This window comes from Hemiscyllium ocellatum, chromosome 44, assembly GCF_020745735.1.
Source record: "Hemiscyllium ocellatum isolate sHemOce1 chromosome 44, sHemOce1.pat.X.cur, whole genome shotgun sequence".
Classification (NCBI taxonomy): Eukaryota; Metazoa; Chordata; class Chondrichthyes; order Orectolobiformes; family Hemiscylliidae; genus Hemiscyllium; species Hemiscyllium ocellatum.
The window spans coordinates 2699482-2724070 of NC_083444.1; the positions used below are offsets into that span (position 1 = coordinate 2699482).

The window sequence follows — 24589 nt, forward strand, 5'->3', positions numbered from 1 at the left end:
TGAGTTTTCCCACAGGATTCCCAGCCTCTGATCTGCTCTTGTAGCCAGTGTTTATATGACTGATCCAGTTCAATTCCTGGTCAATGGAAAGCCCCCAGGATGTTGTCGTGAGGGCTACGCAGTGGTGATTTCATCACAAACAAAGCCAGGTTGTTGGACGGACAGAGTCAGGAGGATATTTGAAAAGCACAAAAACAACTTTTTCAAATGTAAGAACAGAGCCCACACTCCACAAAAATTAGTAAAACTTTATTTAAGTATATTTCCAACATTTCCAAAGAGAAAACAGGAAAAGACTAGTAAATGTTCTGTACATAAATCAGGCAGGCAAATGCTGCCCCTTTTTTTAAACACCTTTCATATCCTGTTTTTACAGTTAAGTCACAAGAGTCACATCAGAATAAGTCTGTTTAAGAAATGCCCAGTACCCCACCCAACCCTCAAAAAACAAGGGCCCATTCTCCACTGAACGTGGGCCGGAGAGAGGAGAAGGAAATGGTCATTATTTCACATGACCACTCGATTCATTCACTGATGCCCAACCCTCTCGAGTGTAACCCAGGGCATGGGCTCCCCTCAAATGGGGTTACACTCTCTCTGGTCACCATCCTTAAAGCATTTTTACATCCATGTATAAAGAAACCATTAGGAGCTGGACAGAGCCCTGGTTACCCAGGGAACACCTGACCAAAAATGGCAAGGAGCATTTATTCCCCACAGAACACAAGAATGGAAATTCACACTGATCCAGGTGCAGGGGGACAGCAAAACAGTGTCTAAAATTCTCACTGCAGCCCAGGGACTGCACCCAGAACGCAAAGGTCAAAACAAAAAGTATATATTCAAAATTATACAGTTTAGATTTTTCCTTCTTCCGTATCTTGCATTTATTTTTAAAAAGCATTCCAGAATTGCACTGCTCCTTCATTCCCCCAATAACATTGTGAAACATCAGCAAGTCCAAGTCCAGGTGAAACCGGGCGAGAGTCTCCAGAGTAAGTCGTGCAGGCAGGTGCTGACTGCACAGACAGGCTGTGGAAGAGCCAGGTCCTCGCTCAGTTCTCCTCGTCGCTGTCCTCTGGGCTGATGGCTGGGCTGGTGAGGCTGTAGGTTGGGGAAGTGGGGGAATAGCCCGGGGAAGTGGGAGAGTAGGTCGAGCCCTTGGGGCTGGTGGGCGAGTAGGTGGGAGAGGTGGGCGAATATTTCGGGGAGGTGGGAGAGTAAGTGGGCGAGGTGGGGGAGTACTTTGGGGAGGTGGGTGTGTAGACTGGGGAGGTGGGAGAGTAGGTCGGGCTGGTGGGGGAGTACTTTGGTGTGGTGGGAGAGTAGGTGGGGGAGGTGGGGGAATATTTGGGGCTGGTGGGGGAATATTTGGGGCTGGTGGGGCTGTATTTGGGAGATGTAGGCGTGTACTCGGGAGAGCTGGGGCTGTAGGAAGGGCTGGTGGGGGAGTACTTGGGGCTGGTCGGAGAGTAACTGGGAGAGCTGGGGCTGTAACTGGGAGAGCTGGGAGTGTAGGTTGGTGACTGAGGGGTGTAGCGAGGGCTGGATGGGGAGTAACTGGGTGAGGTGGGGCTGTAACTGGGAGATGTGGGACTGTAACTGGGTGAGGTGGGACTATAGTTGGGAGAGGTGGGGGTATAACTGGGGGACGTGGGGCTGTAACTAGGACTGGTGGGGCTGTAGTTGGGAGAGGTGGGGGTATAGTTGGGGGAGGTGGGGGAATAACTAGGACTTGTAGGGGAGTAAGATGGAGAGGTGGGGGAGTAGGAGGGAGAAGTGGGGGAGTAAGACGGTGAGGTGGGGGAGTAGGAGGGACTGGTTGGTGAGTAACTGGGTGAGGTCGGGCTGTAACTGGGACTAGTTGGTGAGTAACTCGGGGAAGTGGGAGAGTAGCTGGGGCTAGTGGGAGAGTATGAGGGGGAGGTGGGTGAGTATGACGGACTAGTGGGACTGTAACTGGGGGACGTGGGGCTATAGCTGGGGCTGGTGGGGCTGTAGCTGGGGCTGGTGGGGCTGTAATTGGGGCTGGTGGGTGAGTAGGAGGGGGAGGTGGGACTGTATGAGGGGGAGGTGGGTGAGTAGCTGGGGCTCTGAGGGGTATAACCACCAGGAGACCTTGGCTCATAGGCAGGAGAGGTTGGTGAGTAACTCGGAGACATCGCTCCACCTAGAAAAGGGTAAAACCAAAGAGAGAGATAGTCAGTCACTGTGCAGACAAACTGAAAACCCAAAATCATCATGGACGTGAACCAAACAAAATGTCACAGCGACTGGCAAAGACCAAACAGGGGGGGTACTTTTACCCTTTAGAAACTAGAACGAGCCAGGACCTGGGAGATTCCCAAAGTTCAGAACAAGTTGGAAAGGCAAGTGGAGGCAGCCATGCTGCTGTGTGACGCAGTTACATTACAGAATAAGATCACGACTAATCTGACTGTGGTCTCAACTGGACCCAGTCCCTGCTGTTAGTCAAACATCTCCCTTTACCTCAGTGAAGGAAGACAGAGCTTCACAGACCCAGGAGGTGGGGTTGTCCACCTCCTGGTCTCAATGTTCAATTTTCACCCTGTCCAGTCCCTTCAGTCAGTACCACAGGACAGGATTCAGCATTTCACCCTGTCCTGTCCCTTCAGTTAGTACCACAGGGCAGGAGTCAGCATTTCACCCTGTCCAATCCCTTCAGTCAGTACCACAGGGAGAGGATTCAGCATTTCACCCTGTCCTGTCCCTTCTGTCAGTACCACAGGGAGAGGAGTCAGCATTTCACCCTGTCCTGTCCCTTCTGTCAGTACCACAGGGAGAGGATTCAGCATTTCACCCTGTCCAGTCCCTTCACCTTCTAGCTTTCAAAACGATCACTAATCATTCTTCCAAACTCTAAAGATGGGCCCAACCAGCCCACAAAAAGGTAGACAGAAGGATTTCATTATTACAACTAGAACAAACAGTTCTTAGTTTAATTCAAATGACTCCAATCCTATCCTATACGCAGCCCTCAACCTTGTATACAACGGTGACCACAGTCAGGCCAAATGGTCTGGAAACCCTGCAGCAGTTAATCTGCTGTTTGCTAACTTGATCAGTCTGTTCCCAGGATTGGGAATATCACTGACCTGGAGATGGAATGTAGGGACTGGATGGCCCAGGGGATCCGGGAGACCCAGGTGTGGGGGACCATGCCGGAGAGTATCCGGGACTGAAGCCACTGGCATCGGATGCTGCGCTGGGAGAGAAGCCGGCAGCTCCTGGGGTCATTCCACTGCCTGGAATAGAAAGAACGGGAAAGGAAAAAAAAATTAATCTTCTCAAATGGTGAAGCCACAGTGAAGGTAGTATTCAGCATCGGGAGAAACTTACCCACACTCGGGGACCAGGCTCCATAGGCAGGAGTTGCCCCTTGGTTCCATGGAGTCATAGCTGGTGACATCCCTCCCATTGGGCTGGGGGCAGAACCAAAGAACATCCCAGTCGCTGGAAATTAAAGACAAAAAACATTTGTTATTCAGACCAGAGACCAGATCACTGCTATTGGCCTCCATTAGCTCTAGGACTTCACTTTGAAATTTATGTTTCCAAATCTCTCCACAATCTTTCCCACCCATGCCAACCCCAAGCCAGCTCCTGTTCCAGCCTCTTGTACAGTGTTTAACTGGCCAGTGTCCAAACCCTGCTCCTCTCCCTCTGCCCCTGACCACACGTAGCATTGCTTGGAGACTCTTGTTTTACACACTTTCTGTTGAGTGTTAGTGCCCAGAGAGAGAGATCAAATGGAATTCCCAAACAAAAGCTAACCTTCCCTTCCCTCCACCTCTGCACCCCTTCACACTCAGCTCAGCCCGAATGCCTCTCCTCTCCGACGATAGCAGCAGCCTGCAGACCCTCAGCCGGGTGACTTGGCTGTTGGATGTGTACTTGGAAAATGAAAAGGGAAAACTCACGGCCTCCAACTCCCAGGCCTCCGATGTTGGTTGGGATCTCCATGCCGTATTTACATTTCTCAGCATCGAGCAGCAGGTCAAATGAGCCGGTTCCTGCTGGGGCAAGCTGACCCAACATGATGTTCTCAGACACCCCCTTCATTGGGTCCATCTCCCCGTGAGCTGAGGCCTCCATTAAAACATCCACCTGGTGACAGACAGAGACAAAGGGTTAGTGATGAGGAAGGAGGAACAGAGAGAGAGAGTGAGCAGCAGGCCAGGAGAATACACCAGCAGACCCCTTCATTTCTTCAGCTTGCTTATTGGAGATGTAATCCACTGTCTTTTCCCGAAACCTTCCCAGACCAGGATCAGGATCACCTGGGATTCTAGGCAAACTGAGGATTGATAAAGGGCTTTTGCCCAAAAGGTTGATTTTCCTGCTACTCAGATGCTGCCTGACCTGCTGTGCTTTTCCAGCAGGACTCTAGACTCTCACCTGGAATTCTGCTCTGCTGGGTAGCATCTTGCAATGGGGGGGGGGGGGGGGGGAAGAAGCGGAGTCTTATAAACACCTTCCCATACTCTATGAAAACCTCACGGAAAGACCCCAGCTGGTATCCTGAAGGAAACAATGCCCCATTTGTGCGGAGCTCCCTACGCGTCTCCAAAACAGGGGACTGTTATAGCCATTTTGGGTGGGCAAGATATAAAAGTGAAAGGAAGGCCAAGTCTGAGACACTGACTTCCCAGCATTCCCCTCCCACCATCATTAGCACATGACTCACATCTATGTCACCTCAGAGTCTATTCTTCCCCCAGTACTACAGGAGGGACTCAATGACAGCTTCCCTCTCCTTCCCAAGCACATTTAACCCGTGTAGCAAACCCCAGCTTGTTTGACTGCACCATGCAGAGAATGTTCCTCGCACACACTTACAGTTTCCTCAAAGGAACACTTCATCAGTGGCCCGGTATCCTGTCGGTTCACCCCGTGACGGGTGATGGCCATCAAGTGGCCCCGACACGTCATGGTGTCACACAGCAGTGACAAGTGGCGGTAGTTAACGTAGGAGCCATCGAAGGAGATGACGTGATACAGCTCCCGCTCCAAGGCTTTCCGCACTGCTTCAATCCCCAGGACCTGAAACAAGAAGATTCCATCAACAAATCCACACCCTCAAATTATACTAACAGTCAAAAGATCACAGACATTGAAAATCAAGACCTTTTAAGGAGCCCAATTTACAATTCAATGTCTCACAGCCCCTCGGCGAGTACTTAATGACAATCTCACAAAGCCACTCTGGGACAGAAGAGGACAGGCAAAACGTCAGCATGGATAGGGTAAATAGACACTGCCTTTTCCCTGGGGTAGGGGAGCCCAGAACTAGAGGGCATAGGTTTAGGGTGAAAGGGGAACGTTAAAAAGTTGCATCTTTCTTATGGGGAGGGTGGTACGTGTATGGAATGAGCTGCCAGAGGAAGTGGGGGAGGCTGGTACAATTACAGCATTTAAAAGGCATCTGGATGGGGATATGAATAGGAGGGTTAGAGGAATATGGGCCGGGTGCTGGCAGATGGGACTATATTAGGTTGGGATATCTGGTCAGCATGGACAAGTTGGACCGAAGGGTCTGTTTCCGTGCTGTCCAGCTCGGTGACTCCGAGCCAGATTGTGTAAGAGGCTGGAATCGGAGGAAAGCTGCAATCCGGGCCTCTCAGTGAGGTGGGGGTCAAGGCATTACCAGGAACACTGCTGAACATAATTAATCAAGGTTCACCCCAGGATGACAGGGAGCAGAATCCTGGAGTTACCGTGAAGATCTCCACAATGTCGTTAGACGTTGTACGGACCGGATCCACATCCTTCTCACTCAGCACCCTCATCAGGCTGACTCCATCGGTTTCCAGAATCCACTCCTGCAGAGCCTTAAACTCCCCATCCTCAGTGATGATGATTTTCTTCTTGTTGTCAGTCTGAGGGAGATGCATGTACACCTGGAGTGGGCAGAGACGGGGGAGAGAGAGTGTGTTACATTAAAGCAACAAACCAGGCAGGTTATTACAGGGAGCTATCATTTCTATTCCAGAATGCCCAGGGTAGACGGCAGACACCAGGGGAAAGTTTATGGTTGTCACGAGGTAAGGAGTAATTCAGAGCAGGACAATGTCCTGAAGCTGGAGTAAATACAGAGGAAGGAGGTAGGAGGGAGAAACCATGTTGATAAAGCAGAATCCGGATTTTTGCAGTGTTCTGTTTAAGGAGGATATTTTGCCACTGTCCCAGTTTAGAAAGACCCTTGCTTTTTAGAGTGCACTAACTTTCGATCACTGGGTCTACAGCACCCACACAGGCCATTTGGCCCATCTGTTCCATGATGGCATTTCACATGAGCCCTCACCCTTCCCACAGCATGCTTGGTCTCTATCCTCCCTCCAATGTTGATCCATCAGCCTGTTGAGGGTATTGGGGAGGGGGGGGGGGTCAATGCCTCAGCCATTACCTGGGGGAGTGAATTCCACATTTACCCACACTCTGGATGAAATGGCTTCTCCTTGGTCCTCATGGGATTAATTAGTCTGTCACTGGCTTGTACCAACTCCCCCACTTTCCAATTCAAAGTAAACTGGCATGTATTGGATTGGCAGACCGGGCAGCATTTTGTTTGCCAATGAACCACTAGATAGTTCTGGTGCAGGCTGCCACTCAGCCCATCGGGTTCACACCAGCAGAGTACTTTATTTAACTCCATTCCGGCTCTCCTATCCATGTGAAGATTTCAGATTTGACGAGTTAGTGCCGGGATTTCACCGAAGGCCCCAGTGAATGGAAGCGACGTGCACCACTATCCGGGAAACCTCTGCTTTGGAAGAAAGGTATAATTCTTAAATCCTAAGAATCAAGGGACACAGGGGAGAGATTGAAAATGGGGTAATTTAGACGATTAACATGATCCTACTAAAATGGGAGAACAGGCTGAAAAGGCCCAATGGCCTACTTCTGCTCCTGGTTCCTATATTACATGCTGCATTGCTTCATCCACCTGAATGTAGCATTCCAATCCAGATACCAGGGGTCAGGCTATTACCACCCTGACCATCTGGGGACTCACCTTACTGATCTGTTCTATCCCCTGGAGTGTCATGTCGGTCAGCATGTTCGACTCGATACAGCGAAGGAATACGTCGTCATCCATCTTATCCACCACCTCCTCCTCTTGCTGCAACCAAACAGGCAGCGTTACAGTCACTTCAGGCAAAATCCACCGGCAAAAGCATTCCACAGGACAGAAAAGGCAATCCTTCCTGCTTCACTCAGGCTCCCGCTGCCTAAACCCTCGCAATCGAGTGTGCGCCCTTGGAAAAGCACAGGAGGCCAAGCAGCATCCTCCTGCTCCTCAGATGCTGCCCGACCTGCTGCCCTTTTCCAGCAGCACACGAGACGCTGATCTCCAGCATCTGTCATCTTCGCTTTCTCCTAAACCCTCCCAGGTCAGGGACAGCATGGGGTTAGTTATGAGTAAAGCTCTCCTTACATTCCCAGAACAGGGACAGTACAGGGTAAGGCACAAAGCTCCCACTACACTGTCCCCCTCATTACTGGTGCAGCACTCCCAGGGTCCCAGATCTAAACTCACCTCTTGAAATTTATTCTCGTCACTGTTCATGATCCGGATTCGGAGAACCAGTTTCTCCGCGTTGTCATCATTAAAGATGCAGTTTAAATCATCACCGAAACCTGTTGGGTACAATGTATCACGTGAGGTTATATTGTGAGATGGCACGGAGCTAGAGACTGACATTATATTGACAGATTTTGACAACACAACTGGCCACATTTCACCCTGCTGAGTAGGAAACCCACATCTATTATCCCTTCAGACAGGCCGAAAGGAGAGTATAACTGCCAAGTTTCTCACCAGCGTTGATTTTTTCTGCGATCTGCTCCATGGTCAGCTTTCGGTCAGTCATGTGCTTGCGGTCAAGCTCGATACGGAGGAGCCAGGGGGAGATCCTGGTCACATCAAAGTCTGGCATTTCATAGTAGACATTGACCCACTCCTGGTCCTCTGACACCACAGTGTTCTGGGGGTCAGGATCATAATAGATGGCAGTATTGGCAGTGACCTTCCTCAGGGTGGTGTGCTCCAATCGACAGAGAATATCCTGGAAGAACAGGTAGCAGGCATCATAGCACAGCAAGTTTCTGGACCTGGGGATACCACCTCACACTGGGACAGGGCTGCCTGGGTATTCTGCTTCACACAGAGTCGAGACTGAACACAATGTTCAGGTAACAGGGACAAGCGCACGCAGCAGCACCTTTCCCAAATCCCAAGGTGTTTTTACAACCTCGGTACTTCAGCAGTCACTGCTGTTATACAGGCAGAAGCCCATTTACACCCGACCAGCTACTTAAACAGAATAGCAATTAACTATCCTTCCTGGAGATGCCAGCTGCACACCCTACTCCAGCTGGGGTCAAAGCAGTGCCATATACAAGTTCAGCATCACCTCATCTCCGTCTGAAACTGTAACGCCCTTGCTCCTGGTACAAGAGGCTTGATCACATACCTTGGCACGTTCTGCGTCCCGGGCAGACTGGCCCAGCAGGAAGACAGTGAGGGAGGGGGTCTTGGGCTTCTTCGAGATGTTGATCAGCTCCTTCAGACGGGGAACACCCAGGGTGACATTCTTGGCTGACACTCCAGCATAGTGGAAGGTGTTCAGGGTCATCTGTGTGGCAGGCTCTCCCAGCGACTGGGCAGCCAAAGCACCCACCATCTCACCAGGGTGGGCCTACACAGCAGAACCAGAGAGAAGGGGAAAAGTAGTTAGTGAGGTTTCAAGCACAGACTTCAACTCTGTAACTGAACAGATACCATCTCTCCCGAGATGGGTAACCCTGCCTATCTTAGTACAACAACTACTAGCTGTTTTCACAGACTAGGTCCAGTAGATCACTCAGCTAGACCTTATTCATCTGACATTTTTGGCAACGACCAGTCCTTTGACTGCAGTGGACATCACAAGACACAGACAGACCGTCATGCAACATGGAGACAGACCCTTGGGCCCAATTACTCCAGACTGATCATAATCCCAAACGACACTAGTCCCAACCTGCCTGCTCCTGGCCCTTCCATCCCTCCAAACTTTTCCTTTTCATGTACTTCTACAACATTTCTATTTGTTGCCACATCTCTCTCCTCCTCCCCCACCCCTCCCCTCACTCATTCCACATGTGAGCCACCCTGAAATAAATTGGCCCTCAGGGATGGTTAAAAGCTTTCCCCCCTCTCCGTAAACCTATGCTCTCTGGTTTTGAACTCCCCTACCCTGGGGGAAAAAGGACCTTGGCTATTCACCGTATCCATGCCCCTCCATTTTTATACACCTCTCAAGGTCAACCCTCAGCCTCGTATACAAGGTGGCTCTGGATTCTCTGGTGAGACCGTGCCTACTGCTGGCCATCAGAGTACAATTAGAGAGGAGCAGGATCCCCACACTGTCAGTGAGCAGACCCAGCACGGATTTTAGCCTGATTCCTGGGATAGCAGGGATTGAGTTCCAGTTGTCCTTCAATTGTCTAGAGTGTGTAGAGGAACAAAGAGTGATTGTATTGAAACATACAAGGTTCAGACAGAAGCTGGCAGGTGATTCACTGATGGGAGGTTAGAGCGGAGGAGGGTCACAGACCCAGGATGAGGGCCCAGCCATTCCAGAACGGAGTACTAGGCAAGGAGCCCAGTTTCAAGGAGGGACAATGGAGTTAAACATACACTGGTCAGCCACAACGGAAGAGATTGGAGAACTGGTTCAGAGTGGGCCATCTCTCCCTGTTAAGTCAGGGGTCTCCCTCCCGCCCAGCCAAATACGTACGATGGACTGGTTGAACTTGGCTTCGATCTCCCCCAGCAGCCACTCGAAGGCCTCTCCGCTGAGTCGGAACTCCTCGGTCATCCGCCGGCTGCACAGGGTGGAGCGCAGGTGGATGTTAAACAGCAGCGTGGCGTTCTCCTGAGCCTGACGACTCAGTGGGTCATCGCCGTTCACAATGATCAGCTTCTTACTCAGCTCCTTCACCCCTGCAAAGACAGCATTCTCACTATCAAACCACAGAATGGTTAGAGGCTGTTTGGCCTACTCTGCCTGTGCTGGCTCTGTGAATGAGCGTTTCTCTCCTAGCCTGAATGGAACCTCCAGCAGAGCCGGACACAGCCTATTCCAGACCCTAACCACCAGAGAGGAAAGTGAAGCAGCCTCTCTGACTAGAGCAAGCTCTTTGTAAAGGAATTCAGTCTCTCTCCTCACAAAACAGCAAATGTTTCCTTCAATGGGGAGGTGCTAGTGTAGTCACTGGTCCAACAGCCTAGCCTCCAGACCGATCTCTGAGGACAAGTTCAAATCCCACAGCTGTAACTGGTGAAATCTGAACTCAAGTGTCACATTGAGAAAGTTTAATGGCAGCCATGTTACTGTCTGTTGTCTTAAAAATCCATCTGGTTCACTAATGTCCTTTGGGGGAGGGAAAGCTGCCATTCCTGCCCAGAGCCACTGCAAAAGTGGCTACAAAAAACAGCCTGGCTATACAGCTCAGTTCAGGAGCAATGAAGGACCAACAAATGCTGCCCTTTCTCAGAAGAATCTTGAGATGTTTCTAAGTAGGAAAACTAAGAGCAGAATTTAACACTCGAGCCCAGTGTAACATCTTCAGGCCCTCCTGCTGTTCTCCATCTTTAAGCTCTGCCAATGCCCAGTTTTCTGCATTCCTTCAATTCTCACCCCTCCACTCAGCCATAGTTTCAGCTCCCTGCACTCCAATGGATCTTTGCAGAGCTCCAACGTCCTTTCCATTTTCACTAGAATTAAATGCCGGTTTTCTTGTGGGAGAGAGGGGGCTGTGCACACACGGGTAAATCCGGATCATTCAGTAACACCAGCCAGTCTCACTGAGCTGAACAACTCTCACACTAAGCTCCTAACAGGGAGAGCAGCTTCAAAACCTTACTGACCTTCAATCACACGGATCGGATGCAGATCAGTCACTGTCCGGGTGTTAATGTGGAAGATTTTTTGTGCGTTCCAGATCATACGCAAGAGGTTACAGGGCAGCACCACCTGAAGGCAGGGAAAGATAGTTAGCAAGCAGCAATCCTGCACCTAAATCACCAGTCTCGGACTGGACCGGACCAGGGGAGAATGCAATTTCCATCAAATATCCTCAAATATTCAACCAAGCTGTTCTCACATCCCCAGAGCAGATGGAACGTGAATCCAGGCTTCTTGGTCCCAAGTTGGGACACTAAATGCACCACAAAACCACCTTCAGCACCAATTATTCAAAACACACCAATTTGATTTAATATTGTCACATGCTCACTAACCAGACAAACCATACCTTCCAGACTGTCCCGGTGAGAGAACAGAATGCAGAGGGTGTAGTGTTGGTTAATAAGTCTCAAAGACATCGAGGTGATTGACAAAACTTTACTGACATGGCATGGATAGCAAAACCACCACCTAGAACCTCAGGGCACAGACATCCCCCAGGTGGACAGAAGATTGGCATCAACTGGCAAGACATGGCAGGGAAGGGAATCAATTGTGGGAAAGCATTACTGACAAGGAGCACACCCTCCCCTGCGGCACTGCCCAGGGAGCCAGCACAAAGTGAGTGGGGAGAATGTAGCATATAGGTGAGATAGCAGCCTTACTCCCCATGGAGGGAACTCCCTACCAACACAAGAGGGGGATGGATTAATTGCTGTTTAGTGGGCTCCAAGATGTATTAGAAACAAACACCACATCTCTCCTACCTTGCTGTCTCCAGTGGGGAACACAGCCCTCAGAACCTCTCGGTCTTCCTTCATCTTCTCAAACTCCACCTCCAGGTCATTCTGGATGGCAGCATTACTGAGGATCTCCTTCACAATGTCTTCCTGTAAGGTCCTGCGTAGACTGCGCTCATTAGTGTACTCCAGTTTGAACCTGCAGGGAGATCAAATCAGTCATAGGGTCAGAATTTCCCCAAAACCTGCCACATCGTTCCTCCACTGGGTTAACTTCAAACCTCTCACCAGCATTATCCAGATCCAAAGGAATGAAAACCGCCCACACCTTCCGCAGTGTCAATCTAACTGAACAAAGCTTGTCATCTTCAGCAGCCAAGACTATACTGTCCCAGTGAGAGACCCCCCCTAACCACAGCGGGCCCTGTACTGCAGTGTCCCAGTGAGACACACCCCTAACCACAGTGTGCTCTGTACTGCACAGTGTCCCAGTGAGAGACCACCCCCAACCACAGCGGGCCCAGTACTGCACAGTGTCCCAGTGAGACACACCCCTAACCACAGCGGGCACAGTGTCCCAGTGAGAGACCCCCCTAACCACAGCGGGCCCAGTACAGCAGTGTCCCAGTGAGAGACACACCCCTAACCACAGTGTGTCCTGTACTGCACAGTGTCCCAGTGAGACACACCCCTAACCACAGTGTGTCCTGTACTGCACAGTGTCCCAGTGAGACACACCCCTAACCACAGCGGGCCCAGTACAGCACAGCGTCCCAGTGAGAGACCCCCCCTAACCACAGCGGGCCCAGTACAGCACAGTGTCCCAGTGAGACACACCCCTAACCACAGCGGGCACAGTGTCCCAGTGAGAGACCCCCCTAACCACAGCGGGCCCAGTACAGCAGTGTCCCAGTGAGAGACACACCCCTAACCACAGTGTGTCCTGTACTGCACAGTGTCCCAGTGAGACACACCCCTAACCACAGCGGGCCCAGTACAGCACAGTGTCCCAGTGAGAGACCCCCCCTAACCACAGCGGGCCCAGTACAGCACAGTGTCCCAGTGAGAGACCCCCCCTAACCACAGCGGGCCCAGTACAGCACAGTGTCCCAGTGAGACACACCCCTAACCACAGCGGGCACAGTGTCCCAGTGAGAGACCCCCCTAACCACAGCGGGCCCAGTACAGCAGTGTCCCAGTGAGAGACACACCCCTAACCACAGTGTGTCCTGTACTGCACAGTGTCCCAGTGAGACACACCCCTAACCACAGTGTGTCCTGTACTGCACAGTGTCCCAGTGAGACACACCCCTAACCACAGCGGGCCCAGTACAGCACAGTGTCCCAGTGAGAGACCCCCCCTAACCACAGCGGGCCCAGTACAGCACAGTGTCCCAGTGAGACACACCCCTAACCACAGCGGGCACAGTGTCCCAGTGAGAGACCCCCCTAACCACAGCGGGCCCAGTACAGCAGTGTCCCAGTGAGAGACACATCCCTAACCACAGTGTGTCCTGTACTGCACAGTGTCCCAGTGAGACACACCCCTAACCACAGTGTGTCCTGTACTGCACAGTGTCCCAGTGAGAGACCCCCCCTAACCACAGCGGGCCCAGTACAGCACAGTGTCCCAGTGAGAGACCCCCCCTAACCACAGCGGGCCCAGTACAGCACAGTGTCCCAGTGAGAGACCCCCCCCTAACCACAGCGGGCCCAGTACAGCAGTGTCCCAGTGAGAGACCCCCCTAACCACAGCGGGCCCAGTACTGCACAGTGTCCCAGTGAGAGACCCCCCCCTAACCACAGCGGGCCCAGTACTGCATCGTTGTTCATTTCGCAATGGTCATCACCTGAAACATGATGTTTCTTTCCTGCCATTTCAGAGACCTGCCGAGCCCCGTGTTCGTTTCCAACATTAGATACGGAGTGAGGGTGAAATGCCCGTGAACCTAGTCAGGGGGCAAAGAGAACACTCACTTCTTCTCGAAGTTTTTGTGGGATGGTTTCACTGATGCCAAGTTCTGGAACTCCACACTCTCCCCTGCCAGCCCATCCTCTCCATAACGTAGCTGGATCACTTGGTTGATGGAGTTGCGAACCGTTGCGTCATATTTTACCATCACTGATTCCATGGACTTGATTAACCTTCTCTGGATATAACCTGAGGGGCAGGGGAAGAGGAGAACCCGCCATTATAAAATTATCAGGCAACAGCAGCATCAATCCACCAGCCCCAAAAGATGAAAAATACATTGCCAGTAAAAGGAGTTTAATGCAGCACTTAATAATCTCACACCCAAGAGCTCTTTCCAGCCCAGCTTGGTGGTTCTTGAAGTGTCGTTACTGTGGGGCCATCTGCCCTCCTGACTGATTAATCTGTACAGGAGGGAAAGAGTGCTGCACTGTCCATCTCTGGAGGAGACCATCTTCACCCTCCAGCTCCAACCCAAAGACCAGGGGGAGATTTGCATCCTTCACCCCAACAAGAGCTGAATTATACACTCACTGTGGGATAGGGCTGTGCTTAAATTACCCACGGCCTCTCCTACATCTCACCAGCTAGGGAGGATTCACAGAAAAATCCCACAGTAGTGGCAGATGCAACAGGACACCAAGTGTTTTAATTGCAGGAAAGGAGGATTTGTGAAATTCTACCTCGTTAGTTTGGGAATGGTAGATTGGCTGGGGAACAGGAAGAGTGAAGTGGTTAAACTGTTGATTACCAGTTTCAGCAGTCTTGACAGCAGTATCGATCAGACCCTCGCGGCCTCCCATAGCATGGAAAAAGAACTCGGTGGGGGTTAGCCCAGCGAGATAAGAGTTCTCCACAAAGCCTCTGCTCTCGGGGCCGTAGTCATCTTTGATAAAGTGCGGCAGGGTGCGGTGCTTGAAACCGAAGGGAATTCGCTTCCCCTCCACGTTTTGCTGCCCGACAACAGCAATAACCTGGAAGCAGAAAGGAGATCTGTTACTCTATCACATCCAGATCTGTCCCTGTCCTGGGGCAGTGCAGAGGGAGCTTTACTTTCAGTTGAAACTAAGTAGAGGCAGCTTTACCGCAGAGCTGACCCAGTGCTGTGTCGTGAGTGTTCAATGGAGACAGGCGAAGAGAATTTGAGTTTGACAGAGTAGAGGGAGCTTTATTGTAATGACCGCCAGGTTGGTAGCACACTAGAACTCCAATTCTCTACCAGAGTGGTCACTGAGAAGTAACCAACACTGGGTATGGGACATCCAATTCCCAACCTCACCTGTGAAATGTTAATCTTCGATCCCTTGGAGCCAGCCACCACCATGGATTTGAAGTTATTGTATTCAGAGAGAGATTTCTGAGCAGAGGAACCGGTCTTATCACGGGCATCGTTCAAGATTCGGTTGACCTGGTTCTCGAAGGTTTGCCTCAAGGTGTTACCAGGAGTGGGTTCCAACTCGTTGTTGTGAGCTTTCTCGATGACCTACAACGACAAAATGGAGAATGCCAAGTGACAGCCTAGAAACAGAAAGGTCCCAGCATGCAAAGGGCTGCTCCCTTCTAATCAAAGCACTGTGGCAGCAAACTCACCTCAATCACATCCTGTTTGGCCTTTTTGATAGTGTTCTGAATATCCTGGTAGGTTTTAGCGTCAGCAATGGAGTCTCCAATACCAATAGTGTGGCCTGTCACAAGGTAAAACAAAATAAGAGATTGCTGTCAAGCTTTGGAAGATTGTGAATGCCAGGCACGAGCCACTCAGCCAGTGCCCCTGCTGATTACAAAGCTCCAACCCTGGCAAGATGACAAAATATATCTCAGGAGGATCACTCATTCCTGCACACGGCTAACACTAGGATTACACATGTTCAATATAACATAGGCAAGAGTAAAGCTAATTACTTCCAAAGAACACTTTTTAGAAAAGATGAAGTTGTTGATCATTTAGGATGGAGACAACGAGATTTCCTTTAGAGTGTTGGAAGCTTTGTCCCAGGAGGGTGGTGAACTCTTCAGTGGCAGGAATATTCAAAGACAGAAATAAATATAAAATGCTGGAGAAACTCAGCAGGTCAGGCAGCATCCAGACTGAGAGAAACAGTGTTTATGTTTCAAGTTTAACATGACTTCAGGACGAGTGTCACTGGACTCTACAATAACTGTTTCCCTCTCCAAGACACTGCCACCCCCAACCTGCTGGATTTCACCAGCATGTTTTCTTAGATCCAATCTTCAACATCCAGTGTTACACTTTATTATAGAGGAAATGTTTAGTTTCAAAGGATTGGCTTGACAGATGACAGAGGCATTGATGGTAAAGCCAACCACTGACTATTGCAGTGCACACAGGTCTGAGTGTTCACCTTCGACTCTCATTTCTACATTATGTACTGATCAGGCCTGAGCACCCCACAGAACAGATCATTTGACTCTGGAGAGAGACAGAGATGAAGAGGAGAAAGACAGTGACAGATAAGATTCAAGCGACACAACCCTGGCTCCCCCTCCCACCTCAGGCCTAACAACAGGTGAACTTGCCAAGTTGTCGGAGTAACAGCTTCGCTGATCACAGGGTAGGATTCTGTCGAGCAGCACAGTAACTGACTCCAGGATTACTGTACCTCCTATATGAATCTACACCGGTGTGATTAAAACACAGCCATGTGAGGGAAGGAGGGTTCACCAGAGCACACAGAAGGCTGCTGTTCGGACCAGTCTTCCACAGGAAACTGAACAGGAGCTGGTGGAGACCCCATTCCTGCTTATGGCACTCACTAAAGATGGAACTGATTATAGCTTCATGTCAACTGTCTGCTCTCCAGTAGCCCTTTTGGTCAAGGATCAGAAAATATTCAAAACGATGATCTGGCCTTCACTGCAGTCTAGGGAGGAGAATGCCAGAGACCAACCCTTAAAGTCTCATTGCCATGGCCCCCCCCCGTCCATGTACTTGGTCAATTGCTCTGTGAATCTGCTTCCACTGTCCCTGGTGTCCCTTTAACTCCGTGCTCCTCCCCTCACTCCATCCCACTCAGCTTCCTGAAACAACTCTCATTCCAACCCTACCCTGCCCCCGGAACACCCCTCACCCAGCAGAAGCCAGACAAAAAAGTACCAGCGAGGCAGGGCACGGAGAAAGCCAGACAATCATTTGATGAGCACCCATGGAAATCCGCAGACCGGTGAGCTAGGATCAGACCACAGTGAGACTTAGTTTAAACCCATCCCACCTTGGGACAAGCTCTCGGAATGGTCATCCTGGAGTGGGCAGCTAGAAGTATCGGACAAATTGCAAACTGGTGTTTACAGTGCAGAGGCCATTTGGCCTATCAGTCTCTTGTGCTATCTCAGAGGGCAAGGGCTCTTAAAACCACTTCCCTGTGGATTGGTGTTTGTCGATCCTTTGTTCAAACATTGCCCTGCTTTCCCTTTTGAAGGGACTCTGGGACCCTCCTCCCAGTGACCAGCTGATCACCTGACTTGACTTTTGCAGGCGATAAGCTCCGTCTGAGTGTATCCGATCAGAATGGATCTCAGGGACAGATTTTTGTATACGGTGGCTCAGAACAAAAAGCAGCTTGAAATCTGCACAGAAGCCAGAAGAGTGAGAGCTGAATGCTGAGCTACGTTGGCAAGCTCGTTTCTCCAGTGTGCAGTGAGCTGTTACCTTCAATCAATAGCCAGTTGTTGATGACTGTCTGGATGTTGCTGTAGAAGAGCCGGGTGATGTCATGACCCATCTCCAGGAAGGTGATGTGGACCAGGGAGCCAGCTGATGTGCCCAGCGACTTCTTGCACAGGATACCCATGATCAGCTCTCCATTCTCCACAATCACCTGAATGAGGGGGAGGGGGTTAAAGAGAGGAAACAACCAGAGGCAGCTGGTCAGTCATATCCACAAGGAGCCAACCCTGCCTTGTGTTTACTGAAGCTGCTTTCCTCCTCAGTGCAGCATTAGGCACAGTCTCTGCTCTACAGTACCAGGGAACAAACTCAGGACTAACACTTCAGGGGCCCAGATGGCTTTGCTTTGTCCAACTCTGCTGGAGGAGGCCGCTAAGATTCAGATATTTAATAATGTGTTACTCAGATCTGGAACTAACTAATTTAATCTTCCAATATTTACAAAAAGACAAAGAATGAGCTTGGATATGTTGTAATCTCACCTATATTTCTCCACCTCCGCTGCCACACTCTCACTGCCCTAGCGTTAACATTATCCCAACAAGAACCAAGAGACAGTGACAATGACGGTTCCAGTGGGGATTACACTCCATACGTGGCATACAGTGCAAAGCTCCAGTTTCCATCATACAGCAAGGGTATAGAGGCAATAAACATGGAGGGGAATGACTCGGGAACAGGGTAATTTACTTCAGAAACAGGTTAGGGCTCCTGCGACTCTATGGGAGAGGCCCCGTATGATTTTGGTGTGCAGGGGTAGGGAGGTGTTGATAGGGTAGACAGAGACAAGTCTCCACTTGGTAACCAAAACTACAGGCCATCAAATCAAACTCAATGTAAGCTTTTTCACCCAGAGAGAGAGTGATCACAATGTGGAAGCTGGCCCCATTCAGGGCAAGGAGAATGTTGATACATGTTAAAACAAAAACAAAAAACAAGTTGGACAAGGTTATGCTGATGGGGTGAGGAAGGTTTTGGGGATGGGAGGGTGGAATAGGGAGGAAGGCCAAGTGGGGAGTGGACAGCCATGTCAGCTGCTGGAAATACAACAACCAACTCCATCCTCAGCTCCTGCGCAGAATCTGGTCCAGAAATCTTCCAATCAGATAATCAAAGAAGACTGAAAACTGCACAATTTTGGGCACGAGTAACTGGGGACTCAGGCAGAAAGCAGCTGGGACTGACCTTTGTATCACCCGGTGAGATGTGTTTATAAGGGCCATTGTCCTCTTCATCTGGGTGGGTGCTGTGTGTCCGGATACAGTTGATGTGGCCTGGGATGACCAGGGTGAAGATCTGCTTGCCAGTCCACAGTGGCCTTGGTTTCAGGATGGAAGGCTGGGGAACTTTCCCATCCCAGGTTGAGAGATGCATCAAAAGATTCATGACTTCACCCTGGGGCAAGGAGGAACAAAAAAAAAGATAAGTCAGAGGTTTCCTGGAATCAAACATCAATGGCATTACCACTTACACCCCAAGGGAGTGTGTGTTCCAGATATTGACTCAGCCTGAAGATACTAACATTGGATGGCTATTCTACCATGAAGGGCATTACAGCCACCCTGCATAGTCACTGTTCTGAAGCACTGGAGTAATGGGTGTTCCCCGTGCTGGGAAACTCTCCACAGATTCGAGCGCTGGTTGAGAAATGGCTTCCCCTGCTAAGCTGCTGCCGAGTCCACCCCAGTAAAACCCCACGGAAGCATCGGGAACCAGCCTGGGATTTTGTCGCCGATGAGAATGACCATCTTTGATTCTCAGTCCTGACTGCAGTTGGTTCACTCAGCTCAAAGCTGATAGGGAATGGAGGGGGATGGCATCAGAAGGACAATTTAGAACCCAGAACTTGAACGGTCTGTTTGAAAACAAACTGCAGGTCTTACCCGGTCCATGAAGACATCTCGCTTGGTGAACTTGCGGACAGCTGTCAGTGTGTCCTGCACAATGCCCATAACGGGTCTGTTGGACTGAGGGGTGACGATCATCCTGGGCACCATGGCCAGCTCCTGGATCTCAGCTCGGGTTTCCAGGGACTGGGGCAAGTGAAGATTCATTTCATCACCATCAAAATCGGCATTGTACGGAGTGGTCACACTGTACAGAGACAAAGAAAAGCTGCTGAGACTCCTTTAAAAACACTGCCAACCCTACGGAACAATATACTGCCAGAGACCACAAGAGTACAGCAGTCTGTACATGGAGTCCTGGCTGGATTATCCAAGCCAGTCATGTTTTACCATCACCTGGTTCTTTTACTGCACAGACATTGCACATTATACCTGGTTTTTGCTTTAGTTCTTAACTCAGTGCCTCATTGATGCATCAATCTGGAGTCAGAAATATTCTAGATCAGCAACATGAGCTGAGTGAGAAGTCATCACGATAAGGATTGAAAGCAGACTCTGCTCCCATGGCCAGCAATTCAACAGAGGGTAATCTCAGTCAGCTAAAGCACCCGCAATACTCCAGACAAATACAGATGTCACATGCAGTCAATCCCCCCTTCCAAAGACACTGACCAACTAGCCAATTGCAAAGCACTTGCACGATTGAGGGTAATGGCAGAAGGCTGAGGGGCTGAGTACACAGCCACATATACAGGGCTAACATCGACAGAAACATACAGACACTCACCTGAGATTGAGACGAAAGGTTGACCAGGGCAGGATCCGCACTTTGTGCCCCATCATGGACATTTTGTGCAGGGTGGGCTGTCGGTTGAAGATGACAATATCACCATCGCACATGTGCCTTTCCACCTAGAATGTACGGACATACTGTAAGTGGCAGGTGCACGCACAGCACAAGGCAGCTTTCAATGAGACTAAACATCCTGCTCTCCCACACAGTACAGCACGTTCAGCCTGGTCTGAACTGCAGCTTCCAAGTACAAACACCTGAGGAACAGGATAGTTTACTCTGGGCTGAGCTGACAGGACAGGTTCCCTTCCTAAAGGCCAAACAATCTTGAGAACTCTAAACATGCTGGGGGAAGGATGTGCATTTCTGTAGCACCTTTTGCGCCCACAACACCAAGCAAGAGCACATTTGAGATCTGGACTGTGCTCTAGTTCTACAGTAGCAGTGACACTTCTGGTCAGGTTAAACCCCAGCTACAGGCACCTCTTAAAACAAGCATTTCCCACTGACCCTGTAGCCAATTTGCAGATGAAGGTCGCTGGGTTTGGGATGAAATCGCAAATCGATTCGATCCCCGTTGTCTCGGATGATGTACTTGGCGCCTGGATATTGGTTGTTACCTCTCCTCACCAACTCCTGGAGTCTGTAAGAAATCACAAACCAACAGTCAAACTGCTGTACAGCACAGAGCATCAGAGACCCCTCAATGATGCTGAATAATGACCCAGGCCTTGCAGGGTTAACCAGTGATCTTTCAATGAGCATCATTATCAATGTGTTAACTGCCCCACATGGTCAAGGCATTTCAGAGACACTTTGATCAGAGAGGGGATACTCCCTATCCAACAGGGAATAAAACCAGGCAGCCACTGCTGTGCAGGCGAGATGCACCAACCTGTCGATGTTGAATGGTGTGACGATTTCTGGGAAGGTCATGTTGGCAGCGATGGACCGTGGCACACCGACCTGATCGATGGAGAGGTTGGGATCAGGTGTGATGACAGTACGGGCTGAGAAATCCACACGTTTGCCCATCAGGTTCCCACGGACACGCCCCTCCTTCCCCTTCAGCCTCTGTTTGAGGGACTTCAGTGGGCGGCCTGACTTTTGCATCGCCTGAGATTTAAAACAAAAGCAGAATCAGCAGAACTCCACAGCACAGGAGTGGCAGCATTGACTCGGCAAACCGGGTACTTGCTCTCACGACTGGATGGTAAGACTTCAAACTGCTGCTGGTTTGAAACACAGAACAGATGTTACCTCATGAGCACCAGAGTGAAAGCTTGGTCCCTTGTATAGCACCTGTCTTGACTCCCCACATCCTGAAGCACAAATAATCCACAGCTGTCAGCCTGGTGGCTTTTTTAAGATGATGTTTGGGCACTAAGGTTCCATAAACATCAAGTAATCAAACTGTAGTGATTCAAGGAGACAGTCCACAATCGTCCCAAGGGCCAATTAGGGACAGAATAATTCCTGGGCCCAGCCAGCAGTGCCCACATCTCAAAGGATTTGAAAAGAGAATCCAGCATCGTGACATCACTGAGGAATAAGCTCTCCTTTCTACCACAGTGGTGGGATCCTTCATGCCACACATGACCCTGCTTTAATGCCTCAAACAGTGGCAACTTTCACAGGGCAGCCCATGCTCAGAGAGTCCAGGGTGAAGTCCTGGATTCGGATGCTGATCCTGGTAGATCCAGCATGGACATTAGCTCTGGTCAGTGGGCTAAGCTGATATTCTCAGTCTTTAAAACTGTCACTCCCAAAGGTGAACACTTTCAGCTTCTCCTCTACTCCCCACAACACTTACTGGTTAGGAACCAAGAGTCATCCAGCACAGAAAGAGATGGCCCAACCAATCCACGCCGAGCATAAACCCAAACTAAACCAGTCCCTCCTGCCTGCTCCTGGCCAGATCCCTCCCAACATTTTGTATTCACGCACTTATCCAAATGTCCTTCTCAAGACGTACCCACACCCACCACTTCCCAGAAAGTTCATTCCACACTTGAACCAGCATAAACATTTGCTCCTTGTCTTTAAAATCTTTCTCCCCTCACCTTAATATACTCCCTAGTCTTCGAACCCCCACCCAAGGGAAAAGAAACCTGCCATTTACCTTCTCTATAGCCCTCATGATTTTATAAAGCTCTAAGGTCACCTCTCAACCACCCCCACTCCAGAGAAGGAAGTCCCGATCTGTCTACTCTCTCCTGTCCCAGCAACATCTTGGTAAATCTCTTTCTGAACGCTCTATTGAGTTTAATAATCTCCTTCCTGTAACAGGGTGACCAGAACTGCACACGGTACTCCGGAACAGGCCTCACCACTGTCCTTATAGCTTTAATGTGACACAGCTGGAACTCATGACTGGCATCCATTCCCACAGATGGGAACACAGATGAAGCGATCTCTGCTTTTCCCCTCTTCCCCTCAGCAGTTGACAGTGCCCAGCCACACTTACCCTCGGTAGTCCAGGTAACTCATTATCAACCATGGTGGCCACGTGAAACTGCAGGAGTTTGACATCCTCAGCAATGACATGAGCTGCAGCTCCATTCTGTTCATTCCGACGCAGTTGGTTGTTAATTTTCACAATGTCAGCCAGTTTGTGGGTCAGGTCATCCTGAAAGAAAACTCCAGGTTAGATTTCCAAGTTGTCACCAAGCACGCCAACCCTGACTGGCAAACAGCAGCTGGAAACACTGGGCTTACCCCATCCTGCTCATGCTCCCTTTCTCGCTGACCCCCTTTCTCATTTTCCATATGACAGAGTCCTGCTGGGAGACAGCTGCCGTGATTCCCCACACAAACGACCAGCCATGTGTATATACCAGTGCTCAGTAATCCAAAGCTGACTGGATACAGACCCCAGCCATCTAAGTGGATGTTCAACTTGGATACCATTCAGGAGGACAAACACTGGCAAATTGCTACTCTGGAACCACACACCCATCTCTTGCTCTGCGCTTGATGCTGCCTACTCTGGCTCCATGCCTTACCACTCATCCCTGTACAAAAAAAAACAATCATTCTCCTCCTCCCCACCCACCCCGACTTCCACTCAACCACAACCCCAATCCTGAGGCCTGTCCCTCGTGTCTCCCTCATTCCCTAGTCTGTGCCTCCTCACTTCTCCCCATTGTCCGCCCTCCTGTCTCTGCACTACCCATTATATTCTGCTTTTCCATGAAATGCCCAATGCTCTGATGGCAACTCCCAGTGAGGACAGTACCTGGTTCCGGGCAGAGCCTTGCATGACAACAGCTGGACGCACAGAGAGTGGTGGGACAGGAAGGACTGTCAGAATCATCCACTCTGGCTTGGCGTACTTAGGATCCATGCCCAGGATCACACACTCCTCATCTGTTATCCGCTTGAAGATCTCGTACACCCTCTCGGGGTTCAGCAGGATCTTCTTCTCCTGAGAGTCTTCATTTACGTGTTTCCATTCTGCGTAGAGCTCCAGACCCACCCTCCGGATGCGAGGCTGGTAGCGACCACAGCCTCCATGACCCTGAAGCAGGGACAAACCACACAACTCACACTTACCAGCCACAGCACATTCCACTAATAAAGACTTGGCCAGGTTGATATAGAGTCACTGAGTCAGAATGTACTGCATGGAAACAGACCCTTCGGTCCAACCCGTCCATGCCGACCAGATATCCCAACCCAATCAAGTCCCACCTGCCAGCACCCAGCCCATATCCCTCCAAACCCTTCCTATTCATATACCCATCCAGATGCCTCTTAAATGTTGCAATTGTACCGGTCTCCACCACTTCCTCTGGCAGCTCATTCCATACACGTACCACCCTCTGTGCGAAAAAGTTGCCCCTTAGGTCTCTTATCTTTCCCCTCTCACCCTAAACATATGCCATCCATTTCTGCACTCCCCGATCCCAGGGAAAAGGATTTTGCCTATTTATCCTATCCATGCCCCTCAATTTTGAAAGCCTCTATAAGGTCATCCCTCAGCCTCCGACGCTCCAGGGAAAACAGCCCCAGCCTGTTCAGCCTCTCCCTGTAGCTCAGATCCTCCAACCCCAGCAATGTCCTTGTAAATCTTTTCTGAACCCTTTCAAGTTTCACAACATCTTTCCGAGAGGAAGGAGACTGGAATTGCACACAATATTCCAACAGTGGCCTAATGGGGAAGACAGAAACAAACACTGATAACCCAGAGAGAGGCTGGAGGGTTGAACAATGAGGAAAGTCTGGGTGGGCTGCGGCTGTTTCCCTGGAGCACTGGAAACTGACACGTGACCATATAGAAGCTCAATGGGGGGCATAGATTAGCTATTCACCCTAGGTCTTTCCCCAGGGTAGGGGAGCTCAAAACTAGAGGGTATACATTTAAAGGTGAATGGGGAAAAACAAAAGGACGTAGGAGGCAACATTTTCATGCAGAGAGTGGTGCGTGTGCGCAATGAGCTACCAGAGGAAGTGGAGGCTAGTACAATTCCAGATGCCTTTTAAATGCTGTTTGGGTATAAGAATAGGAAGGGTTTGGAGGGATATGGGCCAAATGCTGACAAATGGGACTAGATTAATTTTGGATATCTGCTGT

General features: G+C 50.2%; 1 protein-coding gene across 1 annotated transcript in view; it reads right to left on the reverse strand.

Annotated features, from left to right (window-relative positions):
• Positions 1-271: 271 nt before the first annotated feature.
• polr2a (RNA polymerase II subunit A) overlaps positions 272-24589 on the reverse strand; it is a 33641-nt gene continuing 9323 nt past the window's right edge. The window contains exons 5-29 of the mRNA XM_060854457.1: positions 23252-23533; positions 22481-22642; positions 20909-21129; positions 20524-20656; positions 20008-20132; positions 19257-19467; positions 18559-18768; positions 17356-17524; positions 15279-15373; positions 14968-15171; positions 14440-14662; positions 13694-13877; positions 11744-11915; positions 10940-11045; positions 9807-10012; positions 8499-8723; positions 7844-8090; positions 7562-7662; positions 7037-7144; positions 5739-5921; positions 4861-5064; positions 3942-4128; positions 3361-3474; positions 3117-3266; positions 272-2170 (exon numbers count right to left, since the gene is read on the reverse strand). Coding sequence (XP_060710440.1) covers positions 1056-2170; positions 3117-3266; positions 3361-3474; positions 3942-4128; positions 4861-5064; positions 5739-5921; positions 7037-7144; positions 7562-7662; positions 7844-8090; positions 8499-8723; positions 9807-10012; positions 10940-11045; positions 11744-11915; positions 13694-13877; positions 14440-14662; positions 14968-15171; positions 15279-15373; positions 17356-17524; positions 18559-18768; positions 19257-19467; positions 20008-20132; positions 20524-20656; positions 20909-21129; positions 22481-22642; positions 23252-23533 — 5337 coding nt within the window. The 3' untranslated portion in view covers positions 272-1055. The remainder of the gene's footprint in view (positions 2171-3116; positions 3267-3360; positions 3475-3941; positions 4129-4860; positions 5065-5738; positions 5922-7036; positions 7145-7561; positions 7663-7843; positions 8091-8498; positions 8724-9806; positions 10013-10939; positions 11046-11743; positions 11916-13693; positions 13878-14439; positions 14663-14967; positions 15172-15278; positions 15374-17355; positions 17525-18558; positions 18769-19256; positions 19468-20007; positions 20133-20523; positions 20657-20908; positions 21130-22480; positions 22643-23251; positions 23534-24589) is intronic.